Raw genomic sequence first — 23,840 nt, 5'->3', positions numbered from 1 at the left:
CTACTGGAGACTATTCACAAGTTGTATGAATCCCTTCTAAGAAGGTAGGAAGCTGTATTAAAGCCAAATGGTGGTGAAATACTAACCAGGTCTTCACATTATTTTGTCCAACCCCTGTATAATGGTCTTAAAACAATACATATTTAGTTTGGTTTATGCCATTGTAGCCAGTATGTGCTAGGCAGCTTCCTTCATTAGCAGAGCATGGCTGTCGGAGCAGAGGTATTGTGGGATTAAAATGAGATGAGTGCCTGATCAAAGAGACCGTCTCTCTCCTGACTGCTGCGTTTCCGCTTGCCTGGATCTCTTAATTACTTGAAATCTCGAGACATGCTGCTTTGGTTTAGCCACGTCTCCGCACATTAGAGCCGCACAACTGAATCCAAACATGCAGTCTGCTCGTTCCATCTTCCGTCTGTTCTTGGAACGAAAGCGACTCACCTTGATGAGATTCAGCCAAGTAGAGTCCCCATCCAAACATGCTCACTGATTATCATCAAGCTCCATTATGTTTTGTTGGGCTTTGTTATTGATTTGCTCAAAGTGTGGGTTCCATGCCTACCTTCTTATTCAGCAGGCTATCACAGTCAGGGCTGGAGCGAGATCATGGCTGCTAATGCCTCTGTGACCATGTTGCGCACATCCCTGCCAGCCATCTGGTGCTTACTGCATTCATGTATCCTTAAAGAAACTGCAATGCACAGAGACAGCTTATACAGCGCTACAGCTTATCAAAAATAGTCATTTGCAAACTTGGATAAGGGAATTAAATATTTGGTTAAGAGCACTGTAAAAATTGACACATTAAAAAAAATATACATATTTATTTGATAAGCAAATTTACTGAGCATGAACATGAATCTTACCTTTATGTTATCTTGAATGGTTAAATCAAACAAACAAATAAACAAAACAAAAAAAACTATAACGTAGACAAACTATAAACAAATGATGCAAGAATATTAGTCATATTAAACCCAATGTCCCCTCAGGTTATTTTCACTACAAACAGAAACTAAAACTATTAAAACATTTTTTTTTGTTAATTAAAATAAAGCAATAAAAGAAAAAATATATATTTCTGGAAGAAAATGTGAAATTTTGCTTGTTGGAGTTGAAGCAAAAAAATGCTAAAACTAAAAGCAAATAAAAAAAGTAAATGCTCTTATAGTACATAAATACTAAAATAACATTTATCCTCAATGTTATTTGAAAGACGTAAAAGTAGGGGATACTGTATTTCATTTAAAATATAATATATTAAATATATGAGAAGTTTATTATTTCACATTTTTTTATTGACATGTTCTTAAAGGATTATATTTAATAAGCTAGCAGGCTAACAGGCTAGTGGTATGCGAAGCAGTTAAAGAATAAGAAATGTTTAATTTCTCAATCTATAGCTAATTATATTTTAATTAACATAAAAAGTGTGGTCCAATTTGTGCAAAAGGATCCAATGGTCACGACACCGGATTCAGTTTTATACAGCGTTATCATGCTATTCCAGTGAGCTGTATAACATAAAGCACATATAGTGTCTTCTGAATTTGTCTAAATTTATTTTATACTAAACATGCTAAATATAAGAATCTTAGTTTCTGTAAACTTATGAGCACACAACTGTAACAGGTGAAACCACACACAATCATCCATTTTTGTTTTCTATGTATTTGTATTTTTTTTTATAAGAGGTTCTGTTCATCTGTTGCAGAAGAAGTCCACTGGGAAACATCTTGCCGGAAACATGAAAGGGCATACAGAGCATGAGAGGACTGAAAGCTGCAACAGAAAACAAATCAATGGCTATAAAAGTGTCACCTAGATTGACACTTGACAGTGAGCTCTGTTTACTACAGAGCATGCGTTATGTGCTCAAGAACAGGAACCATGGCAGAACAGAGCCCATGGATGGAGAACAAAGCCAAAATGGATTTTATGAAATTGCTTGTGACTGAATGAAAACACCTGTTTAAGACAATCTTCTCCCAGGCTGCTGTTGTCAACACTGAAAAGTAACACTTGAATCGGAGGCTTTTTATGTGCTGAAAAGTTGACGGGACAAGTTTAAATGCTTTTTTTTGTTATTCAGCTATGGTGGGAGGAAGAAAGGGATCAATGTTCTTTCAATTCTCTGACAGCAGTACTGTGAAGGAAAAAAAAAACATTTAAGAAACTTCAATACTTCATTCTTTGACAGGAGAAAAAGACGTTTTTTTAAAAAGTAAAGGGAATAAAAAAAAAACCTTGAAGACATGCTCACGGTTTCTGTGTCCTGTTCTGGGGATCGTTAATCCAAAACCATTACATTCTTTTGCATTAAAAATCAAAGTAATTCTATTTAACATTCACATAACTGTAAATTGTTGTTAGTTTCAATAAAAACCTAAGAATACAGTGACATGTATATACAGTGGGGCAAAAAAGTATTTAGTTAGCCACCAATTGTGCAAGTTCTCCCACTTAAAAAGATGAGAGAGGCCTGTATGATTCTAGACGTCTTTTTTATTTGGTTTTGTAATTTAAAATATTATATATATATTTTCAAAGTCTAAAAAGAGCTCATCCTATTCAAATTCAACATGAATAAACAACTTCTCAAACGAAAAGTTACATGTTACAACAGCGGACGATTAAATTCTCACACTCACTATCACTAGGTGCATTTACATGGAGCATTGTATTCCAATTACACGTTTACATGCAACCAAATAATCGGATTGACTGCTCAATCGGACTGAAAAGCTTTCATGTAAACACCTTAATCGGCTCAATCGGAATGAAATTTCAATCTGATTGAAGGGAGTGGTTTATTCCTTTTCTAATACGATTAAGAGTGCCTGTAAACACTCGATCGGATTGAACCCCCGAAAACTGAAAGGACTGCGCATGTGCAATGACGCAGAAATAGCGTAATGAAGTATGACGCGCAGAACGAAGAAGAACCTTTTTATTCAAAAGGTTCTTCCTTTTGAATAAAGTGTTGTATAAATGCGTGTCCTGTCATTATAAAACTCTCCTTTTACTCGGAAACTGTGAAGTGGAGCAGGACAACCTCCCACCAGTCCTTGTTTTGAAACAAAAAGTGTCGAATGAAATTAATTCAGTTCGATTGAACCAAAAATTGTGCATGTAAACATTTAAAAGTACAATTTGAATGAAAATGCTCCATGTAAAACACCTCAATCAGAATAAAAAGGCCCAAACAGATTCATCAATCAGAATGAATTCAGTGCGAATGAACCAAAAATTGTGCATGTAAACATTTAAAAGTCCAATCTGAATGAAAAGGCTCCATGTAAACCTCAATCAGAATAAAAAGGCTCATAATCGGGTTGAGAGGGGTGAGATAAACCTTTTCTAATCCTTTCGATGGGACATGTAAACACTTGATCGGATTGAAAACCGAAACTGGAAAGTTTTGCACATGTGCAATGATGTAGAAATGGCGCAATGATGCAAGGAACGAGCCAATGTTGTTATAAGCATCATTGTACAAAGCTTCATGTACTTTTGTCTCCTAATTAGGACCAAAAAGAGAGAAACATTAAGTCTGCTTTTTAAAACAAAGTAAAGGAGTATGGTTAGTATGCAAAAACAGCGGGAAACTATATTCTTGCAGTGTGTGCATGTCAAAAGATTAAATCTGATTTGAAGCTTGTGACATATAAATGCGCACATCAACCCGATCACTTTATTTAGCGTTCATGTAAACACTACGCTCAGATCCATCAGTCGAAATGATTTGAAACAAAAAGTGTCCATGTAAACGTGGCTACTAACAACACAAACATAAGCAAAATTCACAAGAAATAATCTATGAGAACAATAACCTATAGGCTTGCATGTAAACCCCAGGTTTTTTGGCTGGTGTACCACACAATATGTTAACAACTCCTGAGTACACATACTGTCCGCGGACTCCCACTCTCAATCCTGATGTCATCTATGATCTCATGCTTTGAAGGGTGTGGGGCATCACGGAGCGTGTGCAAACTCCAAAAACATGAGCTCATCATACACCCACGATAACACATTTAGTGGAAAAGAAAAGTTGTTTCCTCGAAGGTCAGGCACATGTTTTCTTAAGGCTGTTTCACACCATGCCAACGTTTCAATCAATCCGTGTAGTATTTTAAGATGGCTTCATACGCGGCTTAACCAATCATATTTCAGAGTAATAAAATATCTCCATATGATTCTAGACGTCTTTTTTATTTGGTTTTGTAATTTAAAATATTATATATATATTTTCAAAGTCTAAAAAGAGCTCATCCTATTCAAATTCAACATGAATAAACAACTTCTCAAACGAAAAGTTACATGTTACAACAGCGGACGATTAAATTCTCACACTCACTATCACTAGGTGCATTTACATGGAGCATTGTATTCCAATTACACGTTTACATGCAACCAAATAATCGGATTGACTGCTCAATCGCACTGAAAAGCTTTCATGTAAACACCTTAATCGGCTCAATCGGAATGAAATTTCAATCTGATTGAAGGGAGTGGTTTATTCCTTTTCTAATACGATTAAGAGTGCCTGTAAACACTCGATCGGATTGAAACCCCGAAAACTGAAAGGACTGCGCATGTGCAATGACGCAGAAATAGCGTAATGAAGTATGACGCGCAGAACGAAGAAGAACCTTTTTATTCAAAAGGTTCTTCCTTTTGAATAAAGTGTTGTATAAATGCGTGTCCTGTCATTATAAAACTCTCCTTTTACTCGGAAACTGTGAAGTGGAGCAGGACAACCTCCCACCAGTCCTTGTTTTGAAACAAAAAGTGTCGAATGAAATTAATTCAGTTCGATTGAACCAAAAATTGTGCATGTAAACATTTAAAAGTACAATTTGAATGAAAATGCTCCATGTAAAACACCTCAATCAGAATAAAAAGGCCCAAACAGATTCATCAATCAGAATGAATTCAGTGCGAATGAACCAAAAATTGTGCATGTAAACATTTAAAAGTCCAATCTGAATGAAAAGGCTCCATGTAAACCTCAATCAGAATAAAAAGGCTCATAATCGGGTTGAGAGGGGTGAGATAAACCTTTTCTAATCCTTTCGATGGGACATGTAAACACTTGATCGGATTGAAAACCGAAACTGGAAAGTTTTGCACATGTGCAATGATGTAGAAATGGCGCAATGATGCAAGGAACGAGCCAATGTTGTTATAAGCATCATTGTACAAAGCTTCATGTACTTTTGTCTCCTAATTAGGACCAAAAAGAGAGAAACATTAAGTCTGCTTTTTAAAACAAAGTAAAGGAGTATGGTTAGTATGCAAAAACAGCGGGAAACTATATTCTTGCAGTGTGTGCATGTCAAAAGATTAAATCTGATTTGAAGCTTGTGACATATAAATGCGCACATCAACCCGATCACTTTATTTAGCGTTCATGTAAACACTACGCTCAGATCCATCAGTCGAAATGATTTGAAACAAAAAGTGTCCATGTAAACGTGGCTACTAACAACACAAACATAAGCAAAATTCACAAGAAATAATCTATGAGAACAATAACCTATAGGCTTGCATGTAAACCCCAGGTTTTTTGGCTGGTGTACCACACAATATGTTAACAACTCCTGAGTACACATACTGTCCGCGGACGCCCACTCTCAATCCTGATGTCATCTATGATCTCATGCTTTGAAGGGTGTGGGGCATCACGGAGCGTGTGCAAACTCCAAAAACATGAGCTCATCATACACCCACGATAACACATTTAGTGGAAAAGAAAAGTTGTTTCCTCGAAGGTCAGGCACATGTTTTCTTAAGGCTGTTTCACACCATGCCAACGTTTCAATCAATCCGTGTAGTATTTTAAGATGGCTTCATACGCGGCTTAACCAATCATATTTCAGAGTCAGAACTATCTGTTTTATAACTGCTATTTTTATGGTTTCTCTTTACGTACTTCAAGCCGGGTCAACATCTTGATGACAGAGAGGCCAATAAGACACGATTCCTTTTTAAAAACATCTTTTTAATAAGGTGCTAAAAAATCTTTGACATATTTCTGTAAATGGACAGGGGCACGTACGCCTCTCCAGTGCCACTTACGATTAGCATTACAGTGACAGAACAGAGCACAAGCACCGACTGCAGCACAATCACAGTGAAGAGGAGGACAGAACAAAGGTCACTGTTAATTAAGGCATCGTTAACAACAGGTAAAATAGAGAACTGTTCTGTACAAAGACACGAAAAAGTGATTCACATGCAGGCTTTTCCCAGAGAAGAACAGAACCGTGTGTGTGTCCAAAGTTCTCGGTTGGAAAGCTGTGGAAACGTGGGATTCAGCGTGTCCGTAAAACACTTTTCCTTTCCACTGATAACCGTCAATCAATTCCACTGAAGTCAACACTAAATCCAACAGCAGACAGAGATTCTTTTAAGCCTCAAGCCACCAAATTTCACCTTTCACAGCAAAGTGAAAGTGGCAAAGCAGTCCAGATACAGATGGGATCCATTTTTATGGTGATGTTGAAAATGCAGGAAAGAATAGCCCAGAGTGTGCATGGGTTATACAACAGGCTGTATTTAAAAATTTGAGAGGGAGTATTGCACTTGTTTTTGCATAAGTGTATGCCACAAATCATGACAGGCTACAGAACATGGTGGCTATTATTGCTGGTGAATAGTGTTGTACTGTTCCAGCAGTTCATAATGCCATGTTTAAATGCTCTTCTGCAACAGTACTCAGACATAAAAACCATTAACAATCCCTTATTGTCAACATTAGTGTATTAATCACTAAAATTAGTTAATAAATTACATTTAAATGCATGATCAATTGCATACAATTCTAAAAGGCTTGTGCAACAGACACCCACTGTGCGCATGCTACAGCTATAAACCAAGCCTTCACATGAGAATGGGACGAACACAAATGGCTACCTAAACATGAATAAAACAGATCCCTCATCACATAAACTGTGACCTCAGATGCCTTGATGTAGCATGACCCAGAATCAGACTAATGGATGCAAGGTGATTAGCTAAACACCACAGCGGAGTGGATTATTCTTTGCATAATATGGGTTGATATGGAAAACAAGAAGACTGGAGGACCACAGCTTCTGCCACTTATTGACAGTACTATCACAGGTCAATTAAAGCTTGGATCCCACAGGCTATTCACAAGTGACACTAAGCTCTAAGAGGTCCCCGGTCCACAGACGGCCATAGCTCCCGCCAGGTGGCTAATTGAGCTTGTCTATAATTATCCATTACACTCCCATTAGATGTGGTGAGAGCACTACAGGAGTCATCACCATGGGGCGCTGCCAAATCAGTGAATAGATCCGCTTGTATCTATGTCTCTCTAAGCAATAAAGGTCCCTTTTATTGTGCCAGTATGTAAACAGATAATTTCCATTAATCATTAAAAAAAAAAATTCATACAAATATTTTAAAAAGTCAAATAAAACGTAAAAAAGGGATGTGTCCAGGAGACAAAATGTCAAGTAGAAAGGTCAATATCTACACTTCTTTCTTCCTTAGTCAGTTCTCAGTTCCCGCTGTTAGTTATGATGCTAACACAATGCACTGCCATCACTGCTGGTCATATATTTCACAACTACAACATAAAAAATTTCTCTGCTGGAATATAGTGCCCATAAAAAGACTTCTTCTGTAGTCTTCTGCTGAAAAAAGCTCACGCTGTGTGCTCAGACAGAGACAAAGACATCCAAATAGAGGCGGTCATACGATTCCCTGAAGAAGAGGAGGAGCAGGAGACTGAAGATGCAGGAGCCTGTCAGACACCAGTTCAACCAGGACAGCTCTGAAAAACAAAAGAGCAAGGTTGACCAAGGTTAGGGATGACAGCTTTTAGAGCACCAGATGCCATGTACAGTATTTCAATGCATGATAGAAGACGTGTTTATCATATTCTTATAAATAACTCTAGTCCATACATTTCTTATTTTCTGTATGGTTGAAGGCTCATGCATTTTTTGTTAATCACTAGAAAAAAAATATATAAAGTTTAAATGAGAAAATTAGTTCTAACCTCACGTCACTTCATGCCATCTTCCTACTTATTAAACAATGACAGGTGAGTTACTGCAAAAAGACAGTCATTGCAACACGGTAAATTACCATTTTCATAGGTGTAACGTTATACTATTGGCTTGGAAAATACATTAATTTGACTAGAAACACCTTTGACTGTAAAGCATCATTCCAGTCGGGCGAGACTTAAAAAAGTGGATATGATAATAGAAATAATGCCCCACATACTCTATTTTTTTCATTTCACGACATAACAGAACTAAAGGTGAAAAGTTACAAACATCAATTCAGTTGACTAAATGTAGCTGACACTTCTGACCAAACCACATACCACATGCTTGTATGGCAAATAGACTATAAAATATTTCAGACAATTATATTATTTCTCTAGAGTATGTGAGGAAAAAAAGACACTGTTTCCCACAGCCGCTGTATTGCTTACATTGGGCAGTTAAAGATACGAGAGGTTTTACTTTAAGGTTGATGGTTAAACCAATAGAATAATTTCACAAGCAATGCATACGAGACTAAGATTCCCTTTAAAAGACAACACTGAAAACAGCATGTGAGAGCTGTGCAAGCACATTCAGAGTTGACATATACAGCAGCCATTCAATGCATGAAAGCCCAACACCAGCTGCTGTGGCCCTGATAGAGCGCTGGGTTGAATATAACATAAACCAGGTCAAACACACAGACCCTTGAGGACAAAGGAAAGAGTGCAACTTAATTTAATAGAGAAGTGAATTTCAATTTTGAGGCATCCCTTATCCAGATAACAGGTTGATCAATTGCCCCTGAAGTGAGAGCTGCAATCGATGGCAGAAGGTGAAATGCATGCTGGGTCAGCTGCTGAGCCCATTTGGGCTAAATGATATGATTTAGCCATGCAGCACAATAAACGCAAGCAGGTATGCTGGAGGATAGAGCCATGTCGACTTGAAGAATTGGGAAGTGGGGATTCTTTCCAAAAGCCCCCTCATTAATCAGGCCTTACTATCCCTTCAGCAGTGCTGGAATAGCGGCAGGTTAATGGAGTTGTGTTTATCTGGCTATTATGTCTGTGCCGCACGCCTGCCCCAGCCTCATCAATTTAAAAGAGAGAGGTAGCATCAGCAGGCGGGATGTCTGCACCGAATGTTAATGAAGAGAGCGGCTCAACTCAGGTAATCCAATCAGACGCCCCACAAAAATCTGTGAGTCGTCAACAGTCACCCTTCCAGTGCTAATGGAAGGCAGAACTTCGGACATAGCGCCCATCTTCTCCCTGAGGCAGCGACACTATGGAGAATGCAAAAGAAGTTGGGTTAAAGGATTCGATTTCTCCCACCTTCTCTCGCAATAATGGGAGCACAGCAATTATATCCTGTCTGTCAGTTTACGGAGCAGTCAAACTGTTATGTCGTATTTCCTTCCTCTTAATACCTGACGGCAGAATGCAGAGATGTTGTTATTAAGGGTACAATTTAACCGGTCTCTTTTCTGCCATCGTCTCAGGGGTTGTAATGTGCTGAAAAGGCCACGGCGGAATGACTGCGTAAACAGGCCACTCACCGTGACACTCGCAATCTCTTACACACGGAGCATTGGGACAAAAGTGAGGACAAGGGGGGAGGGATGAGAGGAAACATCCTACAGCCACTGTCTCACGTCGCCTAATGTCTTCGCAGTCACCCACAGGGCTCCTCACTTCCTGTCAGGCAAGCTAAGGCGTCTGAGATGGTCCTCTTATTGCTGTAATTATTCTTAATCGGTACCCATTCAGCTGGCAGACTGATGGCATATTTCAGTTCTGTTTAATGTCTCCCTCTGGCCTCAAGCAGCATCGAGAGAGGCTGACTGACAGTTCGTAGGCTCTGTTTTCTCCTTACAAGATTAAAATCACACCTATATTTTACACCTATAAGTTTGATTTGTTTACCTGGTTTGGCCTGGAAAAAAAAAGAAAAAGAAAGAAAGAAAGAAAGAAAAATATATAGAGAACAAATGAGCAGGTACAATTAATATGTATACAAAAATATCCAATATAATATTGCTTGATAAAAACATATGGTACCTATATATATTTCATCCCTATGAAAAGTACTTGAGTGAAAAAATTACACACCTCAGCTTTAACTTAAACAGGTTAAGCATGGTGTGAAAAGCTAGAAAACCTGGTTTCGCTGAAGGCTTACCTTCACAGGGAATTTAACATTAGCTAAATCAAATGCTGCAAAAAGAATTTAGAGAAGGAAGTGCACACTCTGGGTCTCTAAAAAAAGGTTACTGGACCCTTAATTTTATTATTGGCATTTGACATAAGGGCCACCCTCAGACACTAGATTACATGGCCTTAACTAAGCCACACAATCAAAAAGGCTGCATGTTCAATCTTTACCAGCTATTCACAGCTTTCAGATTAAGGGTAAATGAACCAACCTTGCCAATTTAAATGGCCAGCTGGGAAGGACAGCAAGCACAGTGAAGCTCAGTAAAGCACATCCCTTTCACTTCATTTTAAAGTGAATACAAAGAAAGTGTAAGACATTTGTGAATGTATCATTGGTCACAGGCAGAAGCGATTCCTGAAAGCACATCAATTCAACCTTGGGTGGCTGAAAAAAAAAGAGCATCTGGAAAATAAAAGAACATCTTTGAGGCAGGCCAATCTAGGTGAGGCAGGCGATTTTCAATGCACACTGAAAACCCAATCTAAACCATAGTTCAGATCTATATTAACAATGGAATGGAAAGAAACAAGGTAATTACAAGAGGCTAAACAACAGAACTCAATCAGGATTAAAGGGTCTTCTAACAAAGAGAGAGAGAATGACATAATGTGTCAAATATGAACCGCTCAAAAGTTTGATGTCAGTAAGATTTTTTAAAATGGCTTAGAAAGAAGTCTCTTATGCTCACCACAGCTGCATTTATTTGATCAAAAACACAGTAAAACACTAATATTAGAAAATATTTTTACAATTTAAAATAACTGTTTTCTATTTTAATAATATTTGTATTTAATAATAATAATAATAATAATATTAATTTATTCCTGTGATTTAACTTAAACAGGTTAAGCATGGTGTGAAAAGCTAGAAAACCTGGTTTCGCTGAAGGCTTACCTTCACAGGGAATTTAACATTAGCTAAATCAAATGCTGCAAAAAGAATTTAGAGAAGGAAGTGCACACTCTGGGTCTCTAAAAAAAGGTTACTGGACCCTTAATTTTATTATTGGCATTTGACATAAGGGCCACCCTCAGACACTAGATTACATGGCCTTAACTAAGCCACACAATCAAAAAGGCTGCATGTTCAATCTTTACCAGCTATTCACAGCTTTCAGATTAAGGGTAAATGAACCAACCTTGCCAATTTAAATGGCCAGCTGGGAAGGACAGCAACGGCAACTCAGTGAAGCACATCCCTTTCACTTCATTTTGAAGTGAATACAAAGAATGTGTAAGACATTTGTGAATGTATTATTGGTCACAGGCACTTGCGATTCCTGAAAGCACATCAATTCAACCTTGGGTGGCTGAAAAAAAAAGAGCATCTGGAAAATAAAAGAACATCTTTGAGGCAGGCCAATCTAGGTGAGGCAGGCGATTTTCAATGCACACTGAAAACCCAATCTAAACCATAGTTCAGATCTATATTAACAATGGAATGGAAAGAAACAAGGTAATTACAAGAGGCTAAACAACAGAACTCAATCAGGATTAAAGGGTCTTCTAACAAAGAGAGAGAGAATGACATAATGTGTCAAATATGAACCGCTCAAAAGTTTGATGTCAGTAAGATTTTTTAAAATGGCTTAGAAAGAAGTCTCTTATGCTCACCACAGCTGCATTTATTTGATCAAAAACACAGTAAAACACTAATATTAGAAAATATTTTTACAATTTAAAATAACTGTTTTCTATTTTAATAATATTTGTATTTAATAATAATAATAATAATAATATTAATTTATTCCTGTGATGCCAAGCTGAATTTTCATCAGCCTTTACTCCAGTCTTCAGTGTCACACAAGCCTTCAGAAATCATTCTGATATGCCGATTTGGTGCTTATTTCAATCAATGTTGAAAACACTTGCGCTGCTTAATGTTTTTGGGGAAACCATGCTACATTTATTTTCAGCATTCAGCAAGTTCAAAAGAATAGCATTTATTTTTAAATAAAAATATTTTGTAACATTATAAATTATATTGTCACTTTTGATCAATTTAGTGCATCTTTGCTGAATAAAAGTACTAATTTCTTTAAAAAAAAATATATATATATCTTAAAGATCCCAAACTCATGAATGGTAGTGTAACTTAATAAGAAATAAGTTTTTGTCTTCATGATTAGAAAGAGGAGTCAGAGCTTTTTCTAATGTGCAAGTGCCCTTGAGGTCAAAGTATGCTTCCGTTTTACATCTTGTGCGCATTTGCATTATCTGTGCCTTTGCCTCGAACTGACTGCACTGGTGGTTCTACTAGATAGCAACACTCACGGTTAGGTCATTCCTAACTAGTCTATGAAGATGGAAAAATGTCAATAAAAATAGCAGAATAGGAAGGGAAAAAACAACATATATGGCTGTGCAAGTGTTGTTCATTTCCCTAGGTTTTTAAGTGGAACTGCACCTTTAAGAGGAAGATTTTGTGCAGTTTAGTTAACAGTAAGCTTTTTTTTTTTTTGAAAAGGACTTTCTGCCCGTGGAAACAGCAAGAGGTTGCAGGATGGTTCTGATGAAACAAACAGAAATCCATCCATCATCTCTTCAGTGCCTACACACCGGTTGTCCTAAACAGAAACAAAGTGTTCAAAACTCAATAGAAATGCCAAAGCAATAATCTTCTATATATAGAGACCTCATTGTTTCAACGTTATTTTCAGCCATGGTACGGTGTTGGCGGGCCAATGCTGCTCTGACAGCCACACAAAGGCAGAACGAATCTCATGGCTTCATTTGGGACCGATAACCCAATCAGATTTGAAAGGATGAGCCAGTTAAGCTCACTCATCTCAATTTAATCTTCTCCAGGGGATCAGCAGAAAGACGGAGGAGTTTTCGCATCCCGGGAGCCGTCCAGCAACCTGACTGCTCATAAAACAGAGATCCGTCAGCCGGTCACTCAAGGCCACTGACAAAATGGGGATATGAGTGTATCACAGCAGACATCTGGACTTGAAAGTGGTCAGTGTGAACAGAGGTTGACAGCTCCATAATTTATAACATATGCTAATTTCTGAAGAAAATGTGTGGTGCTTGCCTGCACCCACAAGTGTTGTGTGTGGTTTCCCAGACATAGCTATGAAGTTTTAGAGATGCTCTAGGTTGTTTCTAGGATATTCTTAGGCTGATGTTGCCAGGCAACTCTGGTTAATGTTGCCGTCAACAGGCAACCAGGTGAGACACAGGGCCCACGACTGATCTAAAGTATCCAGATAGAAATTTGTTACCCATTCTCAGTGGGAAAGTGCCCAAGAAACATTCCTCAAAAAAAGTTGCCCGGCAAAATTGCTCAAAAAGTGTACATTGCAATTCATTTATTTTTATTTTGATAGCATTTGTTTTACTACTTTTAATTTACAAACGAATTATAAATTGATTTTAATAAAAAAAATTAATTTGAAAAACAAGATTTTTTACGGCGAAAACTGTACTGTGTTACAGTAATGAGAATCATTAAAACAAATAAAAAAAGATAATACCAGGCCAATAATGAAGAACTGTGGGATAATTATCCTGAAAATAAAATCACAACCTAAGTATATTACATTTTCTTTAAGATTTATTTATTTTTTTTTCCATCTTTTGGTTCTGGTGTGAAATGTGAACTAGGCATTTCCTGGACAGGTTTTGGGAGATTTCGCCCATTCACAACATAGAACATTATTAATAATTAATAATTACAATCACACATGTTATTTATGTGTATATGTTATGTACGTGTTATGTAGGCACACCAAAACACAATGCTTCATGTTTTTGAAAGGAAAACACATGCAGCCTTTGTGTCAACCTGACGAAATGGTGTCCACCAACAGCAAGAGCTAGAATATCACACACTACCTGTCAATCCAATGAAACCTGTCAGAAAGTGATACATGAATATTCAGCTGGAAGCTACTATTTACACAGCAAGATCGGGCAGACAAGTCAATCTTCCTGCACATTTTTTTCATCCTTACACTGATAGTTCATCATCATTCAGGAGGACAATGACTTTGGGACTGTGACACCATCCTAAGTGTAAGTCTCTTTAATATCTCTGCCATGTGTTCCTGTGTGTTTAGGCCGAGTGAAAGCTTAGTTTTCTTTGCTGTAAACCCTGCACTGCCTTTCAAGAGTTAAAATATCAAGGTACCTGTGAAGTAAAAGGTGAGGCAAAACAGCATAAGTCCAGTGAAGAGGTTGCTGAGGAAGGTGACCACTCCGCAGGTGATGCCCTCAGGAACAGGGTAAACCGTCTCAATGAACAGCTCCAAGAAGATGGGCACACTACTGTTGATGAAGATACCCACCAGGATGCAGGAAGTGTAGAGAGTGGCTAAAGGAGCAGAGAGAGAGAGAGGGCTGTATCTCAAATACATTTCTAGAATAATTCCTTCTTTACACAGGAAAAGAAAGACAATCTTGCAAATGAATATTTGAGGGGAAAAAACCTTTCTAACACAATTTACCTGTGCTGGCAACCCCTATTTCAGCAGATATTACTCTAATCGACTAAGAAAACAGTGTTACACCTCATTCTTAAGTAATAATTAAAATGTACTAAATTGGTACTACAGAAACCTTTCTTTTTATCTTAGCACAGCTGAAGTTTAATGAAGTGTGGAAATTGCAAATGTTTATTTTTTTCAGTATTAAATACACTTTCATTTCCAAAATTCAATTTTATTTTACAAATTGCCAAAAAGAAACACCCTGTTCTAGAAACTCATCACATCAATCTATTGTCATTTTAAATGATGAGAAGCTGTTCCATGTGTGAGTGTGCAGTTCTGTTTTAAAAGAATAATAAATTGGTTCTAACCAGGGTAGAGAGATAAAGCACTCTTAAATTGAAATTGAAAATTGATAAATGGATGGCCCAATGCAGAACAACAAGAGGACAAGCACATCAGAGTCTCTAGTCTGAGAAACAGATCCCTCAGCTGGCAGCATCATTGAAAAGTACATGGCAAACACTAGTTTCAAATAAACACCTACGCTGCATTAAAACGTCATCTCAAATAGTGTAATTATTTAAACATAAATTGCTTTAATGCACACTAATGTTCAAAAGTTTAGGTTCAGTAACATTTGAAAATGTTTTTTAAAGATGTCTCTTCTCTCCAAAGCTGCATTTATTTGATCAAAAATAGAGTTAAAACAATAAAAATTGTGAAATAGTATTACAATTTAAAATAACTATTTTATTTTAACATATTTTAAAATGTAATGTATTCCTGTGATGGCAAAGCTGAATTTTCAGCAGCCATTACTCCAGTCTTGAGTGTCACATGATCATTTAGAAATCATTCTAATATGCTGATTTGCTGCTCAAGAAACATTTCTTATTATAATCTCATTAAATGATGATGTTGATAACAGTTTAATATTAATATTTAACTTTTTGTGGATACCGTGATACATTTTTTTAGGATTCTCTGATGAATATAAAATAAAAAAAACAGCATTTATTTGGAATAGAAATCTTTTGAAACAAATAAATATCTTTACTGTCGCTTTTGATCAATTAAATGTACAGTATCTGTGCTGAATAAACGTATTAATTCCCTAAATCTTACTGACCCCAAACTTTTAAACAGTAGTGTTTTTGACCAATTTAATGCAACATGTGAATAAATAATCAAATGCTTTCAAAAACATAAAAAGTTCATAATGATTCCAAACTTTTCAATGTAATTTAGTCCTAAACACAAATCCTGAAAAGTCTTGATATAAGTGGTAATCATGTCATAAGTGAAAAAACTGATAATGGCACTTCACTCAAGGTAGTAATGTGGCCAAAATGTCAATCATTGTCAATTATTCCTTACATAACAACGTTACATAATAAATACTATTTACAACTTTCAGATACAAGACAAAAGTATTTCAAACTCCTCTGTGACCCACTGAAATGAAGCAATAAAGCATGAAGACTCTAGGGGAAGTCGAGGCCTAATGGTTAGAGAGTCAGACTCGTAACACAAAGGTTGCGGGTTCGAGTCTCTTATCGGCAGGGATTGTAGGTGGGGGGAGTGAATGTACAGTGCTCTCTTCCACCTTCAATCCCACGACTGCGGTGCCCTTGAGGAAGGCACCGAATCCCCAACTGCTCCCTGGGCGCCGGAGCAAAAAATGGCTGCCCACTGCTCCGGGTGTGTGTTCACGGTGTGTGTGTGTTCACTGCTGTGTGTGTGCACTTTGGATGGGATAAATGCAGAGCACTAATTCCGAGTATGGGTCCCCATACTTGGCCACATGTCACTTCACTTTCACTTTCTTTACTAGGGATGTTCATTTTAACCTTTTAACCGGTTAACCGACCGTAAGAATTTTGACCGATTAATACAATCAGTTGAACGGTTTAAAAAGTCATTTAATTATTTATTTTTTTCAGTAATTTGTCAAAATATTTTAAAAGGTTTGCTGCATGGTTAAAATACGCTACGCGTATAAAAAATTTGTTTTTTAGGGGGGGGGGGGACACAGACACTTATCCTTTCTAATTTAATTCAATTCTAATTTAAAATAATCTTGTCGGTTAACAATCGGTTAACGAGCGTCGGTTGTCGGTTAGGAAAAATAACCGAAATTAACATCCCTACTCTTTACATGTGTGCTCTATGAGCTCTTCTGCTGCGGTTACATTTTCAATCAAATGGGTTTATTCAAGTGTGCATTGTTGCTTCTAAGCAACAACTGCATAAGTCGAATGTCATTCAGAGAAATCTTACAGGTCGCAGTGACAGGAAGAAAAAGCAATATTACCCCATCACTGTGCAAAAAAATACCTACATTTGGCTTGTGGTGGGTGTTAATTTGATATGCTGGATGTAAGGAAGTACTGGTATCCATGTGGTAACTATGGTATAAGTGAAAGGAAATGACAATGGCACTGTTAAATTACATGAACATGGTAGGCGAAGGTCCACTGTCAATTTTTCCCTGCATTACGATTCCAGCTAGAATAGATTCTGATGAATTGACGTTGCACAACATAGCCTTGTGTTCATTAGCGAGAGATGTGAATCATAAGAGGCATGGAAAGCCACGAATGGCAATAGGACACGTGAGTGCGATAAAATCTTAAAAGATGGGAGTGATGGCCCATGAGTCTATGAGCTCTGTCTGCCAGGAATTCTGGGAGACAGCAGATAAAAAAAAGTCAGGTGCCAACCATAAAATGATAATAGATGGTAATATTTGAGCTGGCTGATCTATAGGGCATGTGTTTGTTTCAGGCTGGCTTCTCTAGAGCCCCAACTCCCTTTACCCTTCACTGATCTGGACTTAATGAGTTCCTCTGGCTCCCTCCCACCGATTCAATTGCAGCTTGCCTAAGCCGGAATTCGCCGACCAGACTCCCTGCGGGGCGACAGTTTTGTGGATGTGCACAAGGCAGAACATACTGTCCTTTTCAGCAAAGTATACCTTTAGTGGAGGGCAGGTGAGTAAGCCTGGTCAGGCAGGTGAGAGTGAACCAGGTGGCCGCCAAGGATGCTCCGGCAAACATCAGCACCAAAATCAGCTTCAGCATTCCTCGAATATAGTCAGCAAACCTGAGGGCAAAAACAGAAAACAAAAGAAAGGAGGAGGAGATGAGAGAAACTTAAGTCTCGAGTCATAGCTCAAAGGTGCCAGAACAAGACGGAAAAAAATAAATTACAGAGGAAACAAATTACAGGCAGGCGCAGGTGTAACTTTTTCACAGATGTTATTTTCGGCACCCATGCAAGAGACCAGACGCATATGGAAAATCTTGTCCCTCAAAGACTTGCCTACTGGAGATGACTCAAAACAAATCCTCACATAGACTTGCACTAACTTGATCATTTCTGACAAAGTTCTCCACACCATTTCCTCTCATCACGCATCAGACACATTTTAGCACCTCTAACATGACGTAGATACATAGCAATATCTTTAGGGCATGTTCTTCATCACCTTTCTTCACAACAGACATGAAAGCCATCATAAAAAACACTTTATGGACGAGTGTTTTGTTAGCTGTTATTTGTTGTGTCAAGGTTGCAAGACTTTTAATGATGGCTTATGGGATTTAATGCCTTTTAAAGTAATTATTCACCTCAAAATGAAAGTTCTGTCATCATTTACTCACCCTCATGTTTGTGAGGTTCTATATTTGGTGAACATTAATGGAGAAGTTTATCAGGTTGCTTACGCAGCTTGTGAAAGTGAATGGTGACCAGAGGAAGTCATGCTTCAAAAACGACAAAAAGCAACATTAAAATACCATAAAAATGACCCATAAGTCTTAAAAGTTACATTTCAAGTGTTCTAAAACTATTAAAGGTGGAGTAAGCGATTTTTCAAAAATGCTTTAGAAAACTTATTCGGGCCGACTAGCAAAACAAACTTGTAGCAATCAGCAGTATGGGGCGTGTTTTTTGGTTATTTTGAGAGTTTGACAGCATGGATCTCCATTCGCATTCATTATACAGAAAAGAGCGGTCAGGACATTCTTCAAAATTTCCTCATTTGTGTTCCATGAAAAAAGTCATATGAATTGGAATACATGTCATATGTTGGAACAATATGTAACAACAGAATTTTAATTTTTGGGTGAACTACTCCTTTAAATTTTAAGCATTAACTTTAATCGGTTGTCGATCTCACTTTCTTGAACCCACAATGCCACCACCTTCCTCAATCAAAAAGCAATGTCACCCCTACCACCCGACTGCTGTCTGACAATTAAAGTCTGGTGGTTTGTCAGGCATCCCAGTGTTTGCCAAACTGCTCAGCATACCTCACACCACAAACCGTTAATTGACCTGCGGAGACAGCCTCTTATGATTCACCCGTCTACTATAACTCCACCATAACGGTGAACGAGGACGAGTCTTTGATGAGGGCTTGTAGCTATTATATCTGCCTCCAGAATCGCATCAATTAGAATGTGCAGCTATTGCCCCTGCAGCTCAATTTTAATGCAGCCATTTTTTCTAAAGCATGGACTTGACCCAAAGGGCTGAGCTCTGCGGCAGAGAGCTGGTGGCGTATAATAACTCATGTTAACGCATTTGCTGCACGATTCATGGCACAGGGAGGGTGCTGGACCCCGTAACTCACAGGGGCCCATTAACGAGAGATCACTCGCCAAACAACCACTAATAGGACCAGGCTGCCGTGAAGACTTAGTAGGGCATCTGTTGCTTCTCTCTGCAACCTGTCCCAAATGAACAGCCAAAGTGAGAAAAAAAGCAAAAAAACGTAAAAGTGCGGTCAACCGGCGGGATGTGCATTCTTTAATCAGCTTTATGAATCCCCATTTGGCTTAACACACACAACTAAGGCAGATCACAGGTCTTCATCGATGTTTTAACCATCTTTGTCCCTCCCCATTTTAACAGCAATGCTGGTACCAACCCAAAATCCAATGCAGCAATGTGACAATTGATTAAATGCAGAGTTTGCCTAATTAAAAGGTTTTCAAAATGCAGAACCTGTCTGGATGTGCTGATTGGGGCCCTTCTGCAAACATTTCATCAGGGACAGACAAATCTCTTGCTTTTTGCAGACAACAGTTTGCCCTTTCTCTCTTCTCTATTCCAGTGTCTTAATCAGTCTGTGAGACGTGACCATTTCATTAGCATTTTCACCCACTGTTCATAACAAAAGCTGATTTTAATAAATTAGCAGGAAGAGAATAAATTAGCTTTGGGATCTGAGAGACTCCAAAACAGCCAGAAAAAAAAGTGGCTTAACAGAGACAAAATAAATGTCTTTCCAGCAGGAGCGTAGAAACGACCTGAAAAGTATGGCAAGTTTGACACTGGTTTATATGCCTAGCTGCCACGGATACACTCATATGAGACCATTTAAAAACTAAAAAAAAAAAAACCTTAGAAAGTTTCTAGTACCATCAGCATTCTAGCATTTTTGTCATGAAACTTTAATAATTAGGGCTAAAACATTGTTGTGACAAGTATAAATAAATAAATAAATAAATAAATAAATATATAAATCATTTTTGTCAAAAAAATAAAATAAAAAATTATTCTGTAGTTCACATTCAGAAGGCTCTTCTCATTTTTTTATCTGCATCTCATCTGTAATGATTTTCACGGAATTCATCTGTGGTGAAGGAGATTGGAGAGTTATGGAGAGTTAATTCTTCTCATGTATGCACAGAATGTATGTGCTAGTTGGTTGTTGGCTGTAGACTTTTCAGTTTGTTCAAGCGCAACTTTCTTGCCCAGATTCAGGTAACGTGAGGCGACACCACAGTCGGCTCTCGTTGCCGTTAGGTCTTTGATGTCGTTTGGTGTCTGGGCCCGTAAGGTCTGTTCATGCAGGAATTCTGATTGTGTGGTAAAACGGCTGGATAGAGTGCAAAACAGAACACAGTGACCTTGAGATGCTTTTTTTGTTTGTTTAAAACTTATTAACACCCATTGAACCCACTGAGACACAACACAATGGCCAAAGATACCAGCATGGACGTAGGTCAACAATTAAAATATACTTGTTATTTTATATACTTGCTAGTTCAACAATACTTTTGTTGTTTCCTTTTGTTGAAGGTAATCAATTTGTTACAAAAGTGATGCTTTGATGGCTGTAACTGCGGTGCTTTAAAGAGAGAGATTTAGCATGCTGACAGTCCCAACAGATACAACATGCTGTCAGCATGATAAATTGCTCCCAAAGAAGTTAAAAAAACCTCTAAATTCAGTCCCTTAAAAGCACCACTGCTAGAAAACCCTCACTATTCAACCTCACTAAGTTAGTAAAACTCAGCCCTGGTTTCTTTGAGAAGGAAGGAATGCTGATGTGTGACTAGTGTTTAAGCGTCTGCTGGTTTTCATGTTACTGTACATACATACATACATACATACATACATACATGTAAAGTAAATGCTAACAAATGCTAATGTATAACAACCCCACCACCATCATTTCTCATGCATGGGACTAGGCCTGTCGCAATAATCAATATATCGACTTATCGCGCAATATATGTACATGACCTCAATCATTTTTGGTGACGCAATATATCGCTCAGTATATTTACTTAAAAATGTATGTCACCATGTTTTGTACATTCCACTTGCGCCAGTATCTTTTGCAGCTTCTCATACATAACGTGGTGTAGACATGAGGTGCTTGTTCAAATAAAAAAAAATGCTTCTACAAAAAAAAAGTTTCATCTGCAGATATGGTCTTGTTTAGGGATCTGTGCCTTTGTGCATACGGACATCTGACAAGTAGTGATTGTGTTTTTCAGCAATAGTGTGCACCCTTAATTTACAGAGAAAAGAAGGTCAGGGACAAATCTGTAGATGGAAACATCTCCATACAAGTTCTTTGTGCATTTTTCTTTTTTTCTACTAGTTACTTTGCACTTTTTGTTAGAAAATTAGTATTTACTATTTATTCAGATTTTTTAAGGTATCTAATATTTTTATACTTAATTTCCATGATCTAAATATTCTTAAAAATTAAAAGTTTGTTGTCATTTGGAAGTGTGTAGGCCCTCTTGCATTATTATGCTGTTACATTATGATTATATATTCAGTGGCATAAAATGGTCTTTAAAATGACAATAATATCGCTTATCGCAATTATTTCTGGGGCAATATATCGCACAACAAAAAGTTGTTATCGTGACAGGCCTACATGGGACTATTACTCACCTCGCCATGGCCACACCAAACACACAGCCTCCAACTATGGACCATCCACTTGCGCCAGTGTCTTTTGCAGCTTCTCATACATAACGTGGTGTAGACATGAGGTGCTTGTTCAAATAAAAAAAAAATGCTTCTACAAAAAAAAAGTTTCATCTGCAGATATGGTCTTGTTTAGGGATCTGTGCCTTTGTGCATACGGACATCTGACAAGTAGTGATTGTGTTTTTCAGCAATAGTGTGCACCCTTAATTTACAGAGAAAAGAAGGTCAGGGACAAATCTGTAGATGGAAACATCTCCATACAAGTTCTTTGTGCATTTTTCTTTTTTTCTACTAGTTACTTTGAACTTTTTGTTAGAAAATTAGTATTTACTATTTATTCAGATTTTTTAAGGTATCTAATATTTTTATACTTAATTTCCATGATCTAAATATTCTTAAAAATTAAAAGTTTGTTGTCATTTGGAAGTGTGTAGGCCCTCTTGCATTATTATGCTGTTACATTATGATTATATATTCAGTGGCATAAAATGGTCTTTAAAATGACAATAATATCGCTTATCGCAATTATTTCTGGGGCAATATATCGCACAACAAAAAGTTGTTATCGTGACAGGCCTACATGGGACTATTACTCACCTCGCCATGGCCACACCAAACACACAGCCTCCAACTATGGACCAGAACCCGATCCAGCCAGCGTCCACCTGTGAGAGAAAGGTGCAAACAGCTGGGGTTATTTGCTGCTTGTAATGCTGGACATCACTTGTGGAGCAGCTAGATGGATAGTGAGTATATAAGAATAATATACCAGACATCATGCTGTCCACGAACATGTCTTTGATGAACAGTATGGTTCAACAGCAGACTTCATAAAACAGATGGTCTATATCAGGCATGGCTGAGGTCAACCACAGTACTGATAAGACCAGGAAGAACAAAACAAGTTACTCTATGAGGACTAAATAAAATGTTATTTAGACTTAGAATCAGTTTCTAACAATCAGCAACACACACAACTGTTCAAAAGTTTTGGGGTTGGTAGTTTTTTTTTAATGTTTATGAAAGAAGTCTCTTGTGCTCACAAAGGCTGCATTTATCTGATGAAAAACACAATAAAAATAATATAGTAAAACAGTATTCCATTTAAATCAATTCTATTTAATATATATTTTTATTTAATTTATTCCTGTGTGATGGCAAAGCTGAATTCTCAGCCTTCAGCATGATCCTTCAGAAATCATTCTGATTTAGTGCTTAAAGGGGTCATATGATGCTGCTAAAAAGAACATTATTTGGTGTAATGAAATGTGTTTATGCGGTTTAAGGTAAAATAAAGTGAGGAACGGCCGGAGAGCTAGAGTGAGCAGAGGCGGTGGATTCGAAGAAGGAGCGTCCGGTGGGTTTGCGGCAACCACATGTGACGACCCTAGGCTGGACTCCGCTTCGTCCACGGTGAAAGCCGATCCGGGGATCCACAGCGCAAAGTTGTCGTATTTCCTCAGCGACCAGCACGGATCAGCTCCAGGCATGACAAAGCAGATATCGTCCTCATTTGGAAGGCCAAACAAAGTAGTTTCGCTTTCACAACGAATCACACATTGCCTTCACAACATGGCGGCGGCAACAACAATACTACAGCGAGAATAAAAGTTACGCCTTCTTTTCTTTGCGCGAACATTTGGGCGGTGTTATGCAAATCTTCCCACATAGTGACGTAGGTATGTGGGGGCGTGTTGGAATGAGCCGTTTTAGGTAGGCGCGGCTGACTCTTAACTTTTATAAAGAATATATTTTTGGATTTGAGACTTTAGTCTTTGCAACTTTACAGATCTTCTTTATGCACCAAGAGCTTGTAACACTCCAAAGAGAAAGAAATTTTTTTTATCGCATCATATGACCCCTTTAAGAAACATTTCTTATTATTATCAATATTAAAAACAGCAGTG

General features: G+C 37.8%; 1 protein-coding gene across 1 annotated transcript in view; it reads right to left on the bottom strand.

The window, feature by feature from the left end:
* Nucleotides 1–6,009: 6,009 nt before the first annotated feature.
* LOC107596062 (disrupted in renal carcinoma protein 2-like) overlaps nucleotides 6,010–23,840 on the bottom strand; it is a 47,313-nt gene continuing 29,482 nt past the window's right edge. Inside the window, exons 6-9 of the mRNA XM_016286670.1 lie at nucleotides 22,531–22,598; nucleotides 17,666–17,793; nucleotides 14,388–14,570; nucleotides 6,010–7,810 (exon numbers count right to left, since the gene is read on the bottom strand). Coding sequence (XP_016142156.1) covers nucleotides 7,695–7,810; nucleotides 14,388–14,570; nucleotides 17,666–17,793; nucleotides 22,531–22,598 — 495 coding nt within the window. The 3' untranslated portion in view covers nucleotides 6,010–7,694. The remainder of the gene's footprint in view (nucleotides 7,811–14,387; nucleotides 14,571–17,665; nucleotides 17,794–22,530; nucleotides 22,599–23,840) is intronic.

This window comes from Sinocyclocheilus grahami, unplaced genomic scaffold (genome assembly GCF_001515645.1).
Source record: "Sinocyclocheilus grahami isolate Dianchi unplaced genomic scaffold, SAMN03320097.WGS_v1.1 scaffold214.1, whole genome shotgun sequence".
Lineage (NCBI taxonomy): Eukaryota > Metazoa > Chordata > Actinopteri > Cypriniformes > Cyprinidae > Sinocyclocheilus > Sinocyclocheilus grahami.
The sequence above is the reverse complement of the archived record's forward strand: the minus strand, read 5'-3'. Positions and strand labels throughout refer to the sequence as shown.